This window comes from Oenanthe melanoleuca, chromosome 15 (assembly GCF_029582105.1).
Source record: "Oenanthe melanoleuca isolate GR-GAL-2019-014 chromosome 15, OMel1.0, whole genome shotgun sequence".
Lineage (NCBI taxonomy): Eukaryota > Metazoa > Chordata > Aves > Passeriformes > Muscicapidae > Oenanthe > Oenanthe melanoleuca.
This window is the reverse complement of record NC_079349.1, coordinates 11,339,118-11,355,252: the sequence shown is the minus strand read 5'-3', so window position 1 is coordinate 11,355,252 and position 16,135 is coordinate 11,339,118. Positions and strand designations below refer to the sequence as shown.

At 48.5% G+C, this 16,135-nt stretch overlaps 1 protein-coding gene across 2 annotated transcripts in view; it reads left to right on the top strand.

Moving 5' to 3' along the window:
- The window catches only part of GGT5 (gamma-glutamyltransferase 5), a 36,767-nt gene extending 22,280 nt beyond the window's left edge, over window positions 1-14,487 (top strand). For both annotated transcript variants that reach the window (XM_056504095.1, XM_056504094.1), the window contains exons 2-12: window positions 4,323-4,453; window positions 5,993-6,082; window positions 7,057-7,246; window positions 7,545-7,702; window positions 8,118-8,267; window positions 8,673-8,806; window positions 9,204-9,406; window positions 9,832-9,923; window positions 10,693-10,802; window positions 11,137-11,244; window positions 11,445-14,487. In XM_056504095.1, the coding sequence (XP_056360070.1) occupies window positions 4,390-4,453; window positions 5,993-6,082; window positions 7,057-7,246; window positions 7,545-7,702; window positions 8,118-8,267; window positions 8,673-8,806; window positions 9,204-9,406; window positions 9,832-9,923; window positions 10,693-10,802; window positions 11,137-11,244; window positions 11,445-11,591 (1,446 nt within the window). In that variant the 5' untranslated portion in view covers window positions 4,323-4,389 and the 3' untranslated portion in view covers window positions 11,592-14,487. The remainder of the gene's footprint in view (window positions 1-4,322; window positions 4,454-5,992; window positions 6,083-7,056; window positions 7,247-7,544; window positions 7,703-8,117; window positions 8,268-8,672; window positions 8,807-9,203; window positions 9,407-9,831; window positions 9,924-10,692; window positions 10,803-11,136; window positions 11,245-11,444) is intronic.
- Window positions 14,488-16,135: the final 1,648 nt, after the last annotated feature.

Here is a 16,135-nt window from a genome sequence, read left to right as displayed (position 1 = left end):
TTGTTAATTCTCTCCCAGACATTTCTGTGCTGTTATACCTGTATGCCACTTTTTAAGCTCTTAGCACACAATGGTCACCACTAGATTAGTTCTCAGAGCAAAGTGTGAGGCCAGAAAATGCTGTTCTTCCACGGGTGGGGAAGTCTCACATGGCAGTGACACTGCAAGGGTGCCACAGCAGAAGGGCTCTGGCCAGGGGCTCAGCCCTTCAGAGCCATCTGCCCTGCTCTGACCTCCTGTGTGACTGCAGGGCAAGGGCTTCCTCAGGGCTGGCTCAGGGTGCCTGGCAGAGCACCATGAGATGATGAGCAGATGATGAGCTGCTTCCTGCCACATCTTTGCTGAATAAGATTTTAGCATCTATAGGAATTTTGTCACAGCAGTAGCAACAAAATCCAGTTTCAGAGAGCAGTCTCTGGCTTAGGCCCTGCAGTCCCACCTGTGAACTGGCAGTTCATGTGCTGCTTTCCTTCAGCAACAGGGTGAGAGCAGGGCAAAGCTGAGCAGCCCTAAATGCCAGTCCCTACACACTACAGGGCTGCTTGCCCCTGCTCTTCCTCACTGACCTGGCAGACCCTCTCTCCTCTCTGACCCCAGGCTGTTCCCCACAGCCACTCCTTTCATCCTGCAAATCCCTCCCAAGCTCACAGGAATCCTTGCAGGGGATGCTCAGAGAACTGGTCTGGTGCCTAAAGCTTTGGAATCTAAAAGCAGCACCTAATCTCTGATTTATGGATTTTATTCTTTAATTAAAAAATCTTGTTTATTTTAAAGATAAACTCAAACCACATGTTCTGTGAGTTTTCAAGAATTTAATTCCTGGGGCACTACATGATACTCTGTTGGTTTAAGATTCTTCCACTTGGGAGTCTTTGTGTGTTCCTGATAGAACTGTCAATTGAACTTACTGAGAATAACTGAACTAAACTTGCTCAAGGAGGAATCTTGTATTTCAGTGAGTGGGATAGTGAGTTGGGGAAAGCACTCAGGGCCTGTGTGTTTTCCACTCTGAAGATTGTGTTCATGCCCAGGATTTCTGAAATCTTTATGCAACTCTTTGGGTCCCTGCAGAATGTGAGCAATCTCAGTGAGCCTTCAGCCTGTCACCATCCACACTGGCAGGTCCTGAGCTAAACTTCCCCTTAGCCACCAGTTCCCAGCTCTCAGTGCTGAACAAGTTTGGGTCTCTTGCTGCATTTTTTCTGCTGGAAATTGGGGGCTGAAGGCAACCTTGTACAGCTGTCTGGTCCAGACTAAGACCCTGCCCTGGGAGAAAACTTATCCCTGAATGAAGTGAAACACTTTGATGAAGATGGGTGGGACACTAAAAGGAGAATCAGAGCAGTTTTTCCCAAGGATGTGGATTTGGTACCACAGTCCACCTCACTAACTTGTCCTCATGTCAAGAACCCTGAAGAGACAGGACATGATTGTCCTGTGACAGTAAGAGGAACCCAAACTTCATCCCCAACTCGGAGCCGCTTGTTCCCTCTTGGAAGAGGCTCTTTGCATCAAGCTCTCTTAAAAGTGTGCTCTTTGAGCTCTGTCATCCACTGCTCTGCATCCCTTTGTTCCCCAAATGGTAGAAGCAAGAGCCAGCATAAGGTCAGGGAGAGATTTAGCAAAAATGTTCATTCCCAGTGATGGGATTCACTGCAGCAAGGCTCGCTGACCTGGCCTGGCCCAGCAGCCATCTCTGATCCCATTTCTCCAGCAGAGCCCAGCATAAACCCTGGGAACTGGCCTTTGAAATCACCACCCCCCGGGGGGACAGGGTGGTGGGGAGGGTGAGAATGGTGAGACTTTAACAGTCAGAAAACGTCCACAGCCCTGGGAATCTCAGCTCTAGACTGAGAATCTGATGCAAAAATCCTTTTCAGTGGTGGCCCAGCAGATTTCTGAAATATGTTTACCTCCCAAAGGATTTGGTTTCCTTCTTGTACGTTTTAAATTTGGTAACTGTCCCTTTTTTACAGAAGCAGTTGTTGCTTTTGCTCTGCATAAATCCTAAGGAGGCAGCTGCTGTAGTAATGGGTGGTCTCCCAGTCCCCAGCCTTCTTCAGCAGAAAAAAAAAAAGTCAATGCAATTTAAAACGTTAGCATTTCCAGGGTGTTTAAAGGGGCTTTAGGGCTCCCTCTAGCCTAGGGCAGAACAGCAGGCTTGCAGTCCAGCACAGCCCATCTTTGCTGTGAGCAAGGTGCCATCATTCCCCCTTCCAGGGAGGTGAGTCCCTGTTTGCTGCTGCTGGATTGGGACTTGGTTTCTAACACCCTCTTCTGCTCCTTATTATAAGGAAACTCCATTAATGACTAAACCCTAAGGCTGCAACTAAATGGCAGGAAGGATATGGGACAAAACATTGTTATCAGGTCTTGCAGCTGCAGCACTGGTATCTCCAGAGAGACCTGGTAAGGTGCCACACTTTGATTAAGGATTTTGCATTATAATTAAGCTCATTGCAGCAAAGAGCCATTACCTGGAGCCAGGTAGTGCAACATAAAACCAAATGTGGTTTTGCTATATGTAATGGCCCCAAATTCCCCAGGCATCACTTCCAGGAAAGTGGCAGGTCTCTGACTGGAAGTCCTGACACACAGGAGCCACGTGTGACATACCAAGAGCCAGCCCAGTGTATTTTCTGCGGAGTTTCAGTCTCTGGAGAGGCTGGAGGGAAAGGTGTCAAAGCTGGAGGCCAGTGTGAATGTGCTGTGAATTTGGGTGAGAATCCGGTGCTTTTCAGGCTTTGGGAAATTTGCACTGAAATTGTGCACTATACTATCTCCATCTTCTTTTTAAAGCTGTTTTTCAGTGTCAGAACCATGTGGTTCTATTCCTGTCACCAGGCTGTGTCATGTGCTGCCTCACAGTCAGTAATGCAGGGGCTCTGAGCAGCACTGTCCCAGGTCAGTGTAGCAGTCCTTCCCTCTTCTTCCAACTTTCTAACACAGTCTGGGTCTTCCACAGAGGTGACCCAGTCTTTAGGAGGCCCTCATGTTTTTCCTTTCTGTGGTCAGCAATTAACAGCTTCCATTTCAGAAAAACACCTCCCAGGGACATTGGTGTGGTGAGTCCCTGCCCTGCTGCAAAGGGCTGGATGGGAGAGCCTAAACCTCAGTGTCCATGTTCACAGCTACCTCCAGGGAGCTCCCAGGGGGCCAAAACCATGCAGACCCCGATCAGAAGACCTGATGTCCCCTACTATTTCTTTTCTTCCCACTTGTCCACGTTGTTTCCTTCCAGGCAGCGCTCAGGGAAACAAAGGAAAGCCACAATCAGTGTGCCTGCTGGCAGCATCCTGTTCCTGGACCCAGCAGGTCCCAGACAGACCAGTGGATGTAAAATAAACACCAGTCTCTGTGTGTGCTCTGTGTTCTCATGCAAACTCTGGGAGCAGTTGCACTGCAATTAATGAACTATTCCAGTTTTCCCTCTGGCTTTGCCTTATCTGAGCAATAACCCAATAAAACAATTAGAAACTTCCCTAGCAAACACCAGTGCTGGCTACTGGCAGGAAATGCCACCCTATTCCCACTGCAAGGAAAAGATGTTTTTCAGATGTTCTTGAGGGAAGCATTAGTTGAGAAACAAACGTTTCTCTAACAGAATCTCCTTGCTGTCAGCAAGAGGCAGCCTTAATGCCTGTGTGTTATTTCATGTAGTTGTGCCTTGATAGAAGCAGTTGAGAGGTTTGTTTCCAGTTTGATTTTTTTGTTTCTTTCTTGGTTTTGTCTTTGGGAATACAAGGAGCAGGGTGGGGCATTTTTGTGCTAATAAGCCCAGGAAGTCACACTGTAGGAATAATGAAGCTAATTGACACCTTGTCTTGTGAGTTTGCTTCACATGGAGCAAGTGCTCCCACTTTAGTGCTCCTGTCCAGTTGACCAGCAAATGCCTTTATTAGGAATGGCATTAGGGAAGCTAGAGATGTTTGGTTCCTAGCATGTGGAAAGCCCTCTTCTCTGCTCAGAGCATCCTTCTCCATGGCTCAGGGGCTCCTTGCTGTCCCTTTCAGTGCACAGCATTTGTGAGCAGCTGCAGTTCTCTCTGTCCCATAACTCTTTGCCCAGTGCAAGTCCAGCCTCACCACAGGTCTGGCCCTGCCTGCTTTTTCCTCCTGAGGACTCTCCTTTTTCTCTAATTGCTCATTCTCACTCCAGCAGAGAAAGGTGCCCCTCTGTGCCCTCTCACCCCACATGGCTGCCACTGCATTTCTCCAGCTGCTCTCCTCAAGTTGCAGGGGCTCCAAGGAGGCATTTTCATGTGGTTCCTCCATTCTGACATTCCTGGATTCTAACAGTGTCTTTTTTTCTTCCCACCACAGGAACATCCTGAAAAGTGGAGGCACAGCTGTGGATGCTGCCATTGCTGGCTTGATCTGCACTTCAGTGATGAACCCTCAGAGTTCAGGCCTGGGTGGTGGGGTTGTATTTACCATCTATAATGCCAGCACAGGTATGGGCCTGCCCTGGCCTCTCCTTGGTGCCTTGTTCCTCTGCAGACACACAACTGCTGCAGAGAAATCAAAATCCTTCCTATTCTCTCAGAGCAATATTTCTAATATAAAAGCTACATCACAAACCACACTTGTGCTCATAATCCAAAACATCCACCCCAGGGAGCTGTGATTGTCATTTCACAGCAAGAAGGTGTGTGTGGAGAAAAGAACTTTGATATAAAATGAAGTAAGTTTGCCTCTCCTTCACCTCCAAAGCAATCCCAAAGTACATTTCAAAGTCCCACAGCTGGCTGCAGCCAGGTGTGAGTGGCTGAGTGAAGCAGGCAGGAGGGCAGTGCTGGGCTGGCAGTGCCTCAGCTGAGCCCCTGGGATGGCACTTCAGGGGCTTGTGCTGCCCCAGCAGCTCTGGCAGTGCCTGCTGACACTGGGGCTGTGTCTCCCTGCTGTCACCTGTGCTGGTGTGACTCCCCAAAGCAGCTTTGAGATCTCCTGTCCCAGGAGATGCATCTCCACTTCAGAAATCTAAACTTAGCAGTGTGCAGTGTCTGCTGGGGAGTCTTTCTGTGTTTGGCTTAAACTCTAGTGTTGTTTTCTTGCTTTTATGTTTTTAATGTGGGAGTTTTTAAGCCTTGGCTTCCAAAAACCCCCAGAGCTTATATATCTAATAGTAATATCAACAATGAGCACTGTAACAGTATCATAGTATTAAAACCCCTGCCAAGTAGTTTCTCAGAGCCACAAATCTGGAAATGTTTGGGTGTATCTTATGCAAGAGCTTAATTTGGCAGAACACCTATATTTTTCTTCCTTTTCCTTTTGGCAGAGCCATGGAACTTTGTTTCCTGACAACAGTCCTCCCCTGCTACCTGAGTTGTGCTGCTGCACCCAGGCATGCACAGCTCAGCACTTGGTACACCAGGGAGCACTGTGGGCTCCTGCAGCACAGCTGGCTCTGTGGGCTGTGATAGGAACTGATAAATACAAGGCAGAGAAGGAGGCAAAATGAGAGGCTAGACCTGAACACACAAGTGTATGCAAGTGGGGATTTGGGGTTGGGTTTGCTTTTGTGCTTTCTAGCTCCCTGATACATAGAGGGCTTTAAATGTGATGGACTTGCCTCATTATCATTTGGAAAATGGCCTTCCCAGGAGCATGAGGCTCACATCATGTTTCTGACATGTCCCATCTGTAGAAGAAGTGTAGGAACCTGCAGATGTGAGGCAGCATGTCCCAGCCCATGAACCCTGGGGGGAACCTTTGCTGGCTGGAGACAAGCCCTGGCCATTCCCTGTACTTCCAGGGCCTTAGGGTAGGCAGTGCTTGGTTTGCTGCAAATAAAAGCACAGGAGTCAAGGACAACTTGTGCTGACACCTGACCCTGCAGGTGCACTTGGCACATCTGGCAAAAGACTCCAGAGCAGCTCAGCTCTGGGCCAGCAGCTACAGCTGAACATGCAGTGCTACAGCTGACTGAAGTGTGATGCTCACCTGCCTCAGGAAAACAACATTACACATTTCCCTTTTCTTCTTTCTAGGAGCAGTGGAGGTGATCAACGCCCGTGAGACAGTCCCACGAGTGTTTCCTGACAAGTTATTGTCTGGCTGTGGTCCTGGTTTTCCCAGTGGTAAGGACACAGCCTGGGCCACAGCTGCCCTCCCTCCTGGTGTGCACAGAGCTCAAAAACTGAGTACCTCACTGACTTGATCTGGAGTTCTGTTCAGTTTAACACACTCTATCTGGATTGCCTTTTGCAAAAGTAACTAAAAATACTAGGTCCATAAAAGTTCCTGTTTGGTAATAACACTAATAACCTGACCAGCAAGACAATGGGGACCTAGCATGAGGAGAAATCACAATGTAACTTCTCTCTATAGGAATTCTGCAGTTCAAGACTGGATTTCCCAAAACTCTCATTCCCAGAAGTTCTTACAGAGAAAAAGAAGATCAATAGCTTTCTGGGAATAAAAGAAATCAATCTCATGTGCTTGCCCATGTCCATAGATTGGGGAAGCATGCTGGCACATCATGGGTTGAGTTGCTGGGCTCAGGCACTCTTGCTTTAGCAGCACATCTTGGATCTTTCCACATTTCTTGCTGTATTCATTCCCCTTCCCTAGAAGGTTATCTTTTGAGGTGTGTCCTAGATTTGGAGATGTTCTTATCCTTGGAAGTACCTGAAAAGGAATCAGGAGTAACTCTGGTTGGAAGGAACAGCTGGAGGTCTGCTTGAAGCAGGGTGATGTCAGGTCTTGCTCAGGCTGTCAGGGTCTTGTCCTGTCACATTTTTGAATTTTCTCCAGGGATGGAGAATTTCAGTGCCATTTCTCCAGTGTCCAGCTGCCCTCTCTCTTGCTCTGCAGCATGTGCTTGTTGCCTGTTGCACTTTCAGCACACCCCAGGCTTGGCTCCAGCCCCTCTGTACCCCTGCTGTTCAGTAACAGGGAAACACACGAACAGGAAAAGGCAATAAACAAACCAAGCCTGCTTTCAGAAGCCTTGGTTGCCTCTAGCAGCTCAGATTTCGACCTGAGAGCTTTCAGAGAGGTGGAAGCCCAGGGCAGTGGCTGCAGGGTGTGACAGTGCTGTGCTGCCCCTCAGGTCCCAGCTGGATTGGCGTGCCCGGAGAGCTCCGCGGCTACGAGGAAGCCCACAGGCGACACGGCCGCTTGCCATGGAAAGCCCTGTTTGAACCAACCATCCAGCTTCTCTCGGAGCCACTTGCCATTTCCCCAGTTGTGGACAGAATTCTCCAGCACCCAGCCATGTCTGCTCTGGGGAAAAGCCTGTGGTAAGACCCAAGAATGAAAGTGCAGTGTGAGGGCCACTGCTCCCTCAGCTTCAGACCCTTTCCCTGACATCTGACGTGGAGCTCAGGCTGCTGCTGTGGTTTGTGCTCAGGGAATATTTGCTGTGGAGCGGGAGACAATCACAGAAGTGGCTTTTTAAAAGAGGCTGCAGTGTAGCACTGCCTTGGAAAGGACACAACATACACAATCCAGATGAGCTCTTGGTAGGGGGAAGAGGTCATTGGCCCCGGGCAAGAATGAGCTCAGTTTGTAAAACTGAAGAATGTTCTCCTTTACCAGCCCACTGCTGTGTGATGGCCAAAGGTTCCTGAAGCGTGGCGAGACCTTCCGCTGGCCAGCGCTGCAGCGAACGCTGCGAACTGTGGCAGAGCACGGAGCTGCAGCCTTCTATGGGGGAGAGATAGGACAGGCCCTGGTGCAGGACATCAGCCAGGCTGGTAGGTAACAGCTGCACCTAGTCCTGCTAATGCACAGGCCTTGCTCCCAGCCATTGGCTCACAGTGAGCTGGGAAAGGCCAACACATGGCATTTGCTGGTCACTTAGGGTGGTGCCTGCTGTGGCAGGAGGCCACATTTCCCCAGTTCCTGTAACTCAGGCCCAGAAGTGGCTGAGACCACCCACTGCTCTCTGCCCAGAGTGCCCATGCACTGGCCCCTCTGACTCCTTTAGGCTTTGTGACATGCTGGGCTTGGCAGTACATGAGGATGTGTGATGGCAGTGCTGTGCTTGTTGGAAGGAATTGGGCTGTAGGGGATGGCTCTTCACAAACTTTACCAAGGCTCTGATGTAGGCAGCCCACAGCACCAGGACAAGTTTCTGTGCTAATGGCAGCTCCTGGGTCTCTGTTGAAGGGTCCAATCTCTCACTGGAGGACCTTAGGGCATACAAAGCAGAGGTGTCCTCAGCTCTGAACATCACCCTGAATGACCACACGAAGGTATTTGCTCCAGGACCACCCATGGGAGGTGCAGTGCTGATGTTCATCCTCAAGGTATTGGAAGGTAAATTTCTAATGGAAAAGGGTCATCAAGAGGTTTTCAGAGAGAGTTGTTCCAGAGTGATAAAATGCAAGGCAGAAATGGAGTTTTTGGGCCAGAATGGTGCCCAAAGCAGCAGTGTGGCCATGCTATGCAGCAGGGTGAACCTGTACAGTGGGCCAGCATCACCATAGCTGCTGCAAAGGCCAAAGGATGCATGACTTTCCCAATGCTTCAAAAGAAATTGAAGTCACAGTGGAAATTAGTACTTGGCTGTCTCTGCATCCACATCCTGCTAAAGCATAAGGGAAACCTGGTAAGAACTGGGGTGGGAAGAGGAGGAGGCTGCTTTCAAACTTTTTTTTTTGTACTTCTTGATAAAACATTGCCTCGGGTCTGTTAACAAAATAATTTCATCCTGCTTCATAGAGTATAAATTCCATAAAGGATCACTGGCAACACCTGAGCAGAAGGTAGAAACCTATCACTACATTGCAGAGGCCCTGAAGTTTGGCAACATGCTAAGACCCAACATGAGTGACCCAGCCTTCTCTGAAGCTCAGGTGAGCTCCATGGTGTGTTGGTACAGTGCTGCAGCACTGAGCAATGCTCTGACATGCTCCTTCTTTGCAGCCTGGAAGGAAAGAAAACACTTAGAAGTGCTACTGAAGAGCAATGCAGCTGAGTTGGCCAAGGCAGAGGCAGGATCAGGCTGTTTACCCTGCAGCTTCAGCTGTAGGATGGCACTCGCTTGGCAAAGGATGTGCACATGCTCCTGCCAATGCTGAGGTGCCTCAGTGCTGAGCTTGGTCCCTTTTCTGGGATGGAAGTGGCCTGGGGCTGAATGCTGCCACTCCAGGGCCCCCAAGCTCTGACTATTGGGGCTCAGTTCCTGAAACCCCCCTGTGCCCCTGTGCCTGTGCTTTGGTGACCAGCTCAGTGTCCTTGCTGTGCTTGCAGGTGCCTCTGGGGACCCTGCTGTCTGACCAGTTTGCTAAGTTTGTGAGGCAGCAGATAGACAGTCGTGGTGACCACCCTCTCAGCTACTACAGGCTGCTGGAGCCCCTCTACAGTGGCAAGTACAGGAGCATGGGCACGAGCCACATCTCTGTGCTGGCTGCGGACGGCAGCGCCGTGTCTGCCACCAGCACCATCAACTACCCGTGAGTAGCCAGGCCTTGGTGGCACAGCCACAGGCCAAGTGCCAGCTTCACAGGGGAGCTGCAAGGGCTGCCTACCAGCAATGCAAACCCCTTGGGTTTCACTGGTTTAGGCAGCTTCTGGGCTGTGAATGCTTTTTTTATGTGACAGCAAAGATCTGTGAGCAGCAGCTCCAAGGGCCATCATAATTCAGGAGGATGAAAGAAATTGCTGAGGCTCTTGCTGAATTTCTGTGGGTTGAGCAAATCCCCACAGGCACCAGTAACAGGGAACTTATCTCTGTCACCAGCAGCAGCACAAATTCCTTTTGGACACCCTTGCAGCCTGGGAGGAGATAGAAGTTACCTACAGGGTGCTATGTGCAGTTAATGTCATCCACAAGAGGAGAACCCTAGGCACTAAAAAGCTTCATCTTTCCTGCCTGCAGGTTTGGCTCCTTGGTGTATTCTAACCAAACTGGGATCATTTTAAATAATGAACTTGCTGACTTCTGCATAGCAAACAGAAACATTAAACCAGGTGAGCATCCTCAGAATAAAGCACAGGGCCAGGGGATGGATACACAGGCTGTGTAGTGGGTAGGGACAGCCTGTAAACTTATAGGTACTCTTTCCTTTCCTGGATCTGGATGAGAGCAAGTTTATTTCAGACTAAAAGAGGATAAAGCCCTATAGTGTGTCTATGTATACTCACATATCTCCTTGTATGGAAACACAGGGGTTTTGGTTTCTAACCAGAGAAATTAGAGGTTAAAAATGCTGAAGCTGATCACTAGGTAGGGTGATCACTGATAGCTAGGGGAGGGAAGAAGTGAAGAAACTACTGCTAAGACAAGCCTGCTGATATTTTAGGCTCATCTATGATTCTGAGTATGGAGCTGCTACAGGCTTGCACTGAGCTCTGTGACAGCAGTGTTGGGGCAGACATGGCTTTGTGCCACAAGCTGTCCCTGCTGCATCCCCATCAGCCTGCTGGGAGAGGACACCAGGGCTGCTGTAGCAGGATTTCTGCTAAGGGTTCTTCATCTGGTTGAGTGAACTGCAGCAAGTCCTGAATACCTGTAGGATGCCCTGTCCTGTATCAAGAGAAGCTTGTTTAGCTTGTACCATAAAGGTCCCAGTTTCGTGGGAGACAGGATTTCACTACAAGGAAATTTTTCTTGAGCATCTTGAGGAAGGAGCAGGACCTTGTTTTCTGTGGGAGACAAAAGGCAAGATAGATGAACCTGTGTCCCTCCTACCCTGTTTAGAGCCACATGGAAAGAATAATATCTCTGCTTCTGCTCTAGGAGAGAAGCCTCCCTCAGCAATGGTGCCTTCCATCCTCATCTCCAAGTCAGGAGACATGCTGGTGATTGGAGGAGCTGGGGGGGGCTGGATTATCAGTGCTACCACCATGGTAAGTGAAAGCAAGCTGCCAATTCTTTCAGCCCTCCCAAATTTCTAACTATGGCCAGTGCTGACTCAGCTCTCCTCAGATCTTGACTCCTTGGTGCTTTTTTTTAACTTGCAATTCAGAAGTCACTAAAGACTGCAGGCTCTAGGCCAGGGAAAGCATTCTGGGAAGTATTATGTGCTCATCCTACACTTTAACTTGCCCCAAGAATCTGGTACTGATCACCACAAAAGCAGGACACCAGGCTAGTAGGACTGTGGGTTTGGCTCACTGCAGCCTGGGTTGGACAGGCAGGTTTTATGTCCAGGTGAGCAGTATGGGATTTGTTTTATTGCAGGGGATTATAAACAAGCTGTGGTTTGGCTATGACTTGGAACATGCCATTTCAGCTCCTGTCATGCACACCCAGGGTGATAGTGTCCTATTTGAGGAGTCTTTCAGCAAGGTGAGTGGTCTTGCTGGGAAGCAGATTGCTTCTGTAACTCTCCTGGATGATCTTTATTTTGCCTCTGGCTCACCTCCTTCTTGTTTAAGCCTCACTTTCTCAACTTTCTCTCACACACATCCTAGAGTTTCACACCTAGCAATGTTAAGATCTCAGGCCCCTGCCCCATTCACTTCATTTCCTCTTCTCTCCCCACACAGGAGGTTAAGACTGGCCTGCTGGGAAGAGGACATAAGGAAAAGCAAGATAAATTTGCAATGAATGTTGTACAGGGAATTTCCAAGGAAGGAAAATGCATCTCTGCTTACTCTGATAAAAGGAAGCTGGGGAAATCAGCTGGATATTAGTGTGAAATGCCACCACAACTCACAAAGCCACAGGAGATTCAGAACATGCTTTGCTTGGACATGCCCATAATTTCCTGTTCCCATCAGGATGTCTCCTGGAGCATGGGCAGACTGTGGTTACATCTAATTCCAGTAGAGTGCAGGTCACCCTCAGGCAATACAAGGAGAGGTCAGCCAACCTTGTTTAGAGCTACACCTTTCATTATTTATGTGATACACAGAGAGCATATTGAGCACATCAGTTACTCAGAATGAGAGAATACAAAGTGTGAAAGGAAAATTGGTCCAAACCCCACTGAGAACACTGTGAAATGTGGAGCTGTATCCTCCATTCCTGATGGAGTCTGGGTTTCTTTCAGGCTGCTCCACAATAAGCTTATTGCTGGGGCTCAGCAATATGAAATACATAACTATTTTAGCTATGAGCAAGAAGCATCTGTAGGGTGAGGATTTTAAAGCATTTGAAGCATTCAAGCTTAAAGTGTGGATTTGGAAAGGGAAGAGAACAAAATTCCACACTCTTCCTCTGTTTTCCCATCCAAAGAAGCCCAGCTTTTCCCCAAGGTAGCAGATGAAATCACACCATGGCACAAGTGCTGCCCTGCCTGCTGCTCTCTGCCTCGGGGGTGCAAAGGACCCCACAAAGGCTCAGGGTAACTGCACCAACACTTCCTCCAGCCCTCACACTGTGACTCTGAGAATAGCCTCCCATGGGACATGTGATTTCCCTGCTCCTGGGACCAACAGGCTTCAGCTCAGCTCCCTGGAGCTGCCTCTCCTCTCCCTGTGGTGAGATGGGTCCAGCTGTGCCAGCTCTCCCTCCTCCACACTGGTACATCAGTCTCTGGGAAGGCAGGCAGGAAGGCAGCAGAAATGCTGTGCTTGCAAACTTTAGAAGTCTCTTCAAATTGCAAAGTATATGTGATCAGGAGATGTCATTTGTAGCCCTGAGCTCAGCCTGGCCAGGCAAACACCAGAACTGAGAAGTGATGCAGCACTATTGGGCATTAGCTACATGCTCCAAATCCATGTTTATCACAGCTGGGCTCTAGTGCTCTCTTCAGACCACAAGGAGGACATTGTAGGACTTAACAACCATCACAGAAAGAGAAAACTTTAGGAGAAGAGACCTGAACACAAAAGGTCCTAGATTTTGCACCTGGATGCAAAAGGTCTTTTGCAGTTAATCCATAACTTTGCCCTGCTCAAAATGGCCAAGGGAATGAAACATTTAAGAAAGTAAAACCTAAAACCCACAAAACCCCCAAAGCTCTTCAAATATACAGGGTCAAATTCCCAGAATCCTCCAAAATTCCATTTTCTGGAAGCTTCTGAGCCTGATTGCCCTGTGGGCACAGAGTGTGTCTGAAAGAGAGAAAACAGAGCCAGGCACTAGCAGAGCCCTCCCCCTCACACACAGAGCCCATGGGACTCCTAGCTCTCCAACAAATAGAATCCCTCTGTAAACATCATAACAAGCACACACTGTTAAAAAACACAAATTAGAACAAGGCCAGCTAGATTTGAAGCCAATGTTTTTACCCATAATACCTGTCCAATAAAGCCATCAATTTACTGAAATCTCAGCCTTCACTTGCATTTTAGTGATGGTCTGAGTGAAGCTGAGCAGAGCCAGATGTGTTTTCCTTCAGAAGTGATACACCAAGGATTGCAAGGACTGCTGTACCAGTGAATGATTGCTGAGTCACCAGACTGTGACCATAAGCCCTTAATCATGCTGGAAATCAAGTTACTCATGGATGGAGCCAGCTCCATGCACTGCCCCACTCCCTCCTTGTCCAAGTGGAACTCATGTTAATTCCACAGAACTGGCTCCTCCATCAGAGCTGCTCACTCACACCGTGGAATTGGCCTGGCCCCCTGTGAGGCAGCATCATAGTGCTGGTGAATGGGAAAGGAAACAGCCCTAAAAGCTGATAAGGGGCAGTTTTTATGTTCAGTTGGAAGGGCTTACATTGACTGTGATTACCAAAGAAACCAAATCTAATTTGCTGAAGTTTTCTACCTTCACTCCCCAGCTAGCAGTTGCTGGGTGCATCAGTTCTAGTGTCAGAAATAACACCTGACAGAGCTGTGCAAGGGGAAGCACTGACAGGAGTCAGACACCATCTGCAGCACAGACCATACTGGAGGCTGGCTCTGCAAGATCCACAGCTACTTCCAGCTAATCCCACTGAGCTGAGAGTTTACAGTCAGCAACAGAGAGTGACACTGGCTGGAGACAGGGAGAGCACTCCTGGCTTCTCTATCGGGCTTCAGGACCACCTTCAGCAGTGCTGTGGTCCCTCTCCACTGTGTTTCACTACAGAAAACCCAAGGCACCAAGTAACTAAGTCTTCCATTACCTTTGCTTCTGACACACCTTAGGGTGAAGCACCCTGCAGTACTCCAGCCTATCACCTTTTCAGTGCAGTAGAATCACAGCTACTTCCCACCACAAGGACACAGGAATATTATCTTTAGTCCAGTACTCACTGCAGTTTAACTGCTTTACTATTAACTTTGCAAGTGTCAGTTTAAAAACCCGTCATATATTTAGTTTGCAAGACAGAAGGGAATGGGAGTACAGATGTCTCAGTGCCACAGAGACTTCCAGTCCTGCAGTCCTTCCTAGCAGGACACCTGGTGAAGCTGAGATTGTACCTGCTTTGGCACTTCTGCTCTTGCCCTGCCACCTCCTCACTGCTGCTGAAATCTGCTGTGTCAAGAGCCTCTCAGTTTGGTCTCTCCACATTCCTGCTCCTCCCAACAACAGAGCATTATTTTTGTACTGAAATCAACTTACATGGACTTCTAAAGCATCATTGTACAGAAGCTGCTCTATTTTCTAATGAAGTCTTTAAGTTATACTTTTAGTAAAATGTTTTTAAACCTGTCTGGGAATTTCTCCTCTAAACCTGTTGCCTATCCCATCATACAAGCACAGAGGACTCCATGCAGGTGTTTCCAGCAGCAGCAGTTGTTCATTCTGGAGCCTCATATGCTGCTGGAGAAGCTGAGGAATGGTGCAGCTCCTGCCACTTTTCTCTCACAGCTGAGTTTTGTTCCCTTGCAGAGGCTGGATGGTTGCCAAAAGAAAATTGTGCTAATGTCAGACAGAAGAATAGGGGCAAGAAGTGAACTCTCCAGCTAATGATCTGAATTGCCTTTTAATGGTACAGCTTCCTTTCCCATCAGCTGGAATCAGCCATGGAATGTGTCCTGCTCTCCATGCCCTGCACTGGAGCAGGCAGCCCACACCAACACCCTGTGTGCACCCAGGAGCAGAGCCTTGCATTCCAAAGGGGGGACATGGAATGATAAGGGACCTCAGAGACCATCTTGTTCTGACCCCCCTGTCATGATCAGGAATGTCACTCACTAGATCCAGTTGCTCCAAGTGCCATCCAACCTATCCATGAACATTTCCAGGCATGGGGCAGCTACAGTTTGTCTGAGTAACCTCTGCCAGGGCCTCACTGCTGTCACAGTCAAGAACATCATCTTAAAGCTAAATTTACCCTCTTTCAGTTTAAAGCCATTCCCTCTCATCCTATCCAGAAGCCTTTTCACTGCAGCTGAAACACCCCATAAGCTGAGCAGCCTTGAGGGTGCAGTTGGAGGTTTTACAGCAGGAACCACTGGCTGACATCTGGCTGCTGATGGCTGCACAGGGTGAGCAGTGGGACGTGGCAACCAAGCAGAAGTGCCTGCTCCATGTACAGATATGTCTGAGATGCAGATAATTACAGCTTGCAGAAGTATCCATAGCTTTGTAAAAAATGTAGGATGTAAGTGCAAGCTGTAGCCTAGTTTAACAAATCATTCCTCTGCAGTGATACTGCTAAAAAACAACCAAACAAATCAACTTCTGCAGCATTAAGAATTCAAATGTACTTATATAAGAACAGTTGCAACTAGGAGTGTTTTAAGCTTTCCACAGGGGAAGCTTTTTAACATGGGTTATAAATAATAGGGGGATTTTCTGAGTACAAAGAAGAAATTCAGGAACGTAAGAACAACTGCTGTTGTTCTGTTAGAGCAGCCCAGCAGCAGCCACTCAGGTCTGTATCAGAAATCAGGATTGTCCAACAGGCACTTCCCAGAAGTCAGTTCCCTTCCAATTCCCTACTACTAACTGTAGTGACTGTAAGATTCCAATAACCGTATTTTCTTTATTGCCCAGGTCACACCTAGCCAAGAATGAGCTCAGCTAGTCCCAGTTCCAAAGGCAGCCTGACACTGAGGAACACCAGTAGTGGAATTACAAGAAGTGGAAAAGTGGAAGTCTCAGTTCAGCAGTAAGAGGACACAGGCTTGGCCCCAGACTGGTCTCTTGAGAGAACAAGAGGGAACATGGTGACTAGAGGTCATTTGCAATCACTGCCTTTGCTGCACCTAATGCAGCACCAGCAGCAAGAGCTCAGTAAAAGGAGCCAGAGCACACCCAGGGCACATTTGGTAAAAGCCACTCATTTGGGTCAAAAGATATAACCAAATGTGTATGACAAAGTCGTGACTCTGGTTTAAGCATCATCTGGCTG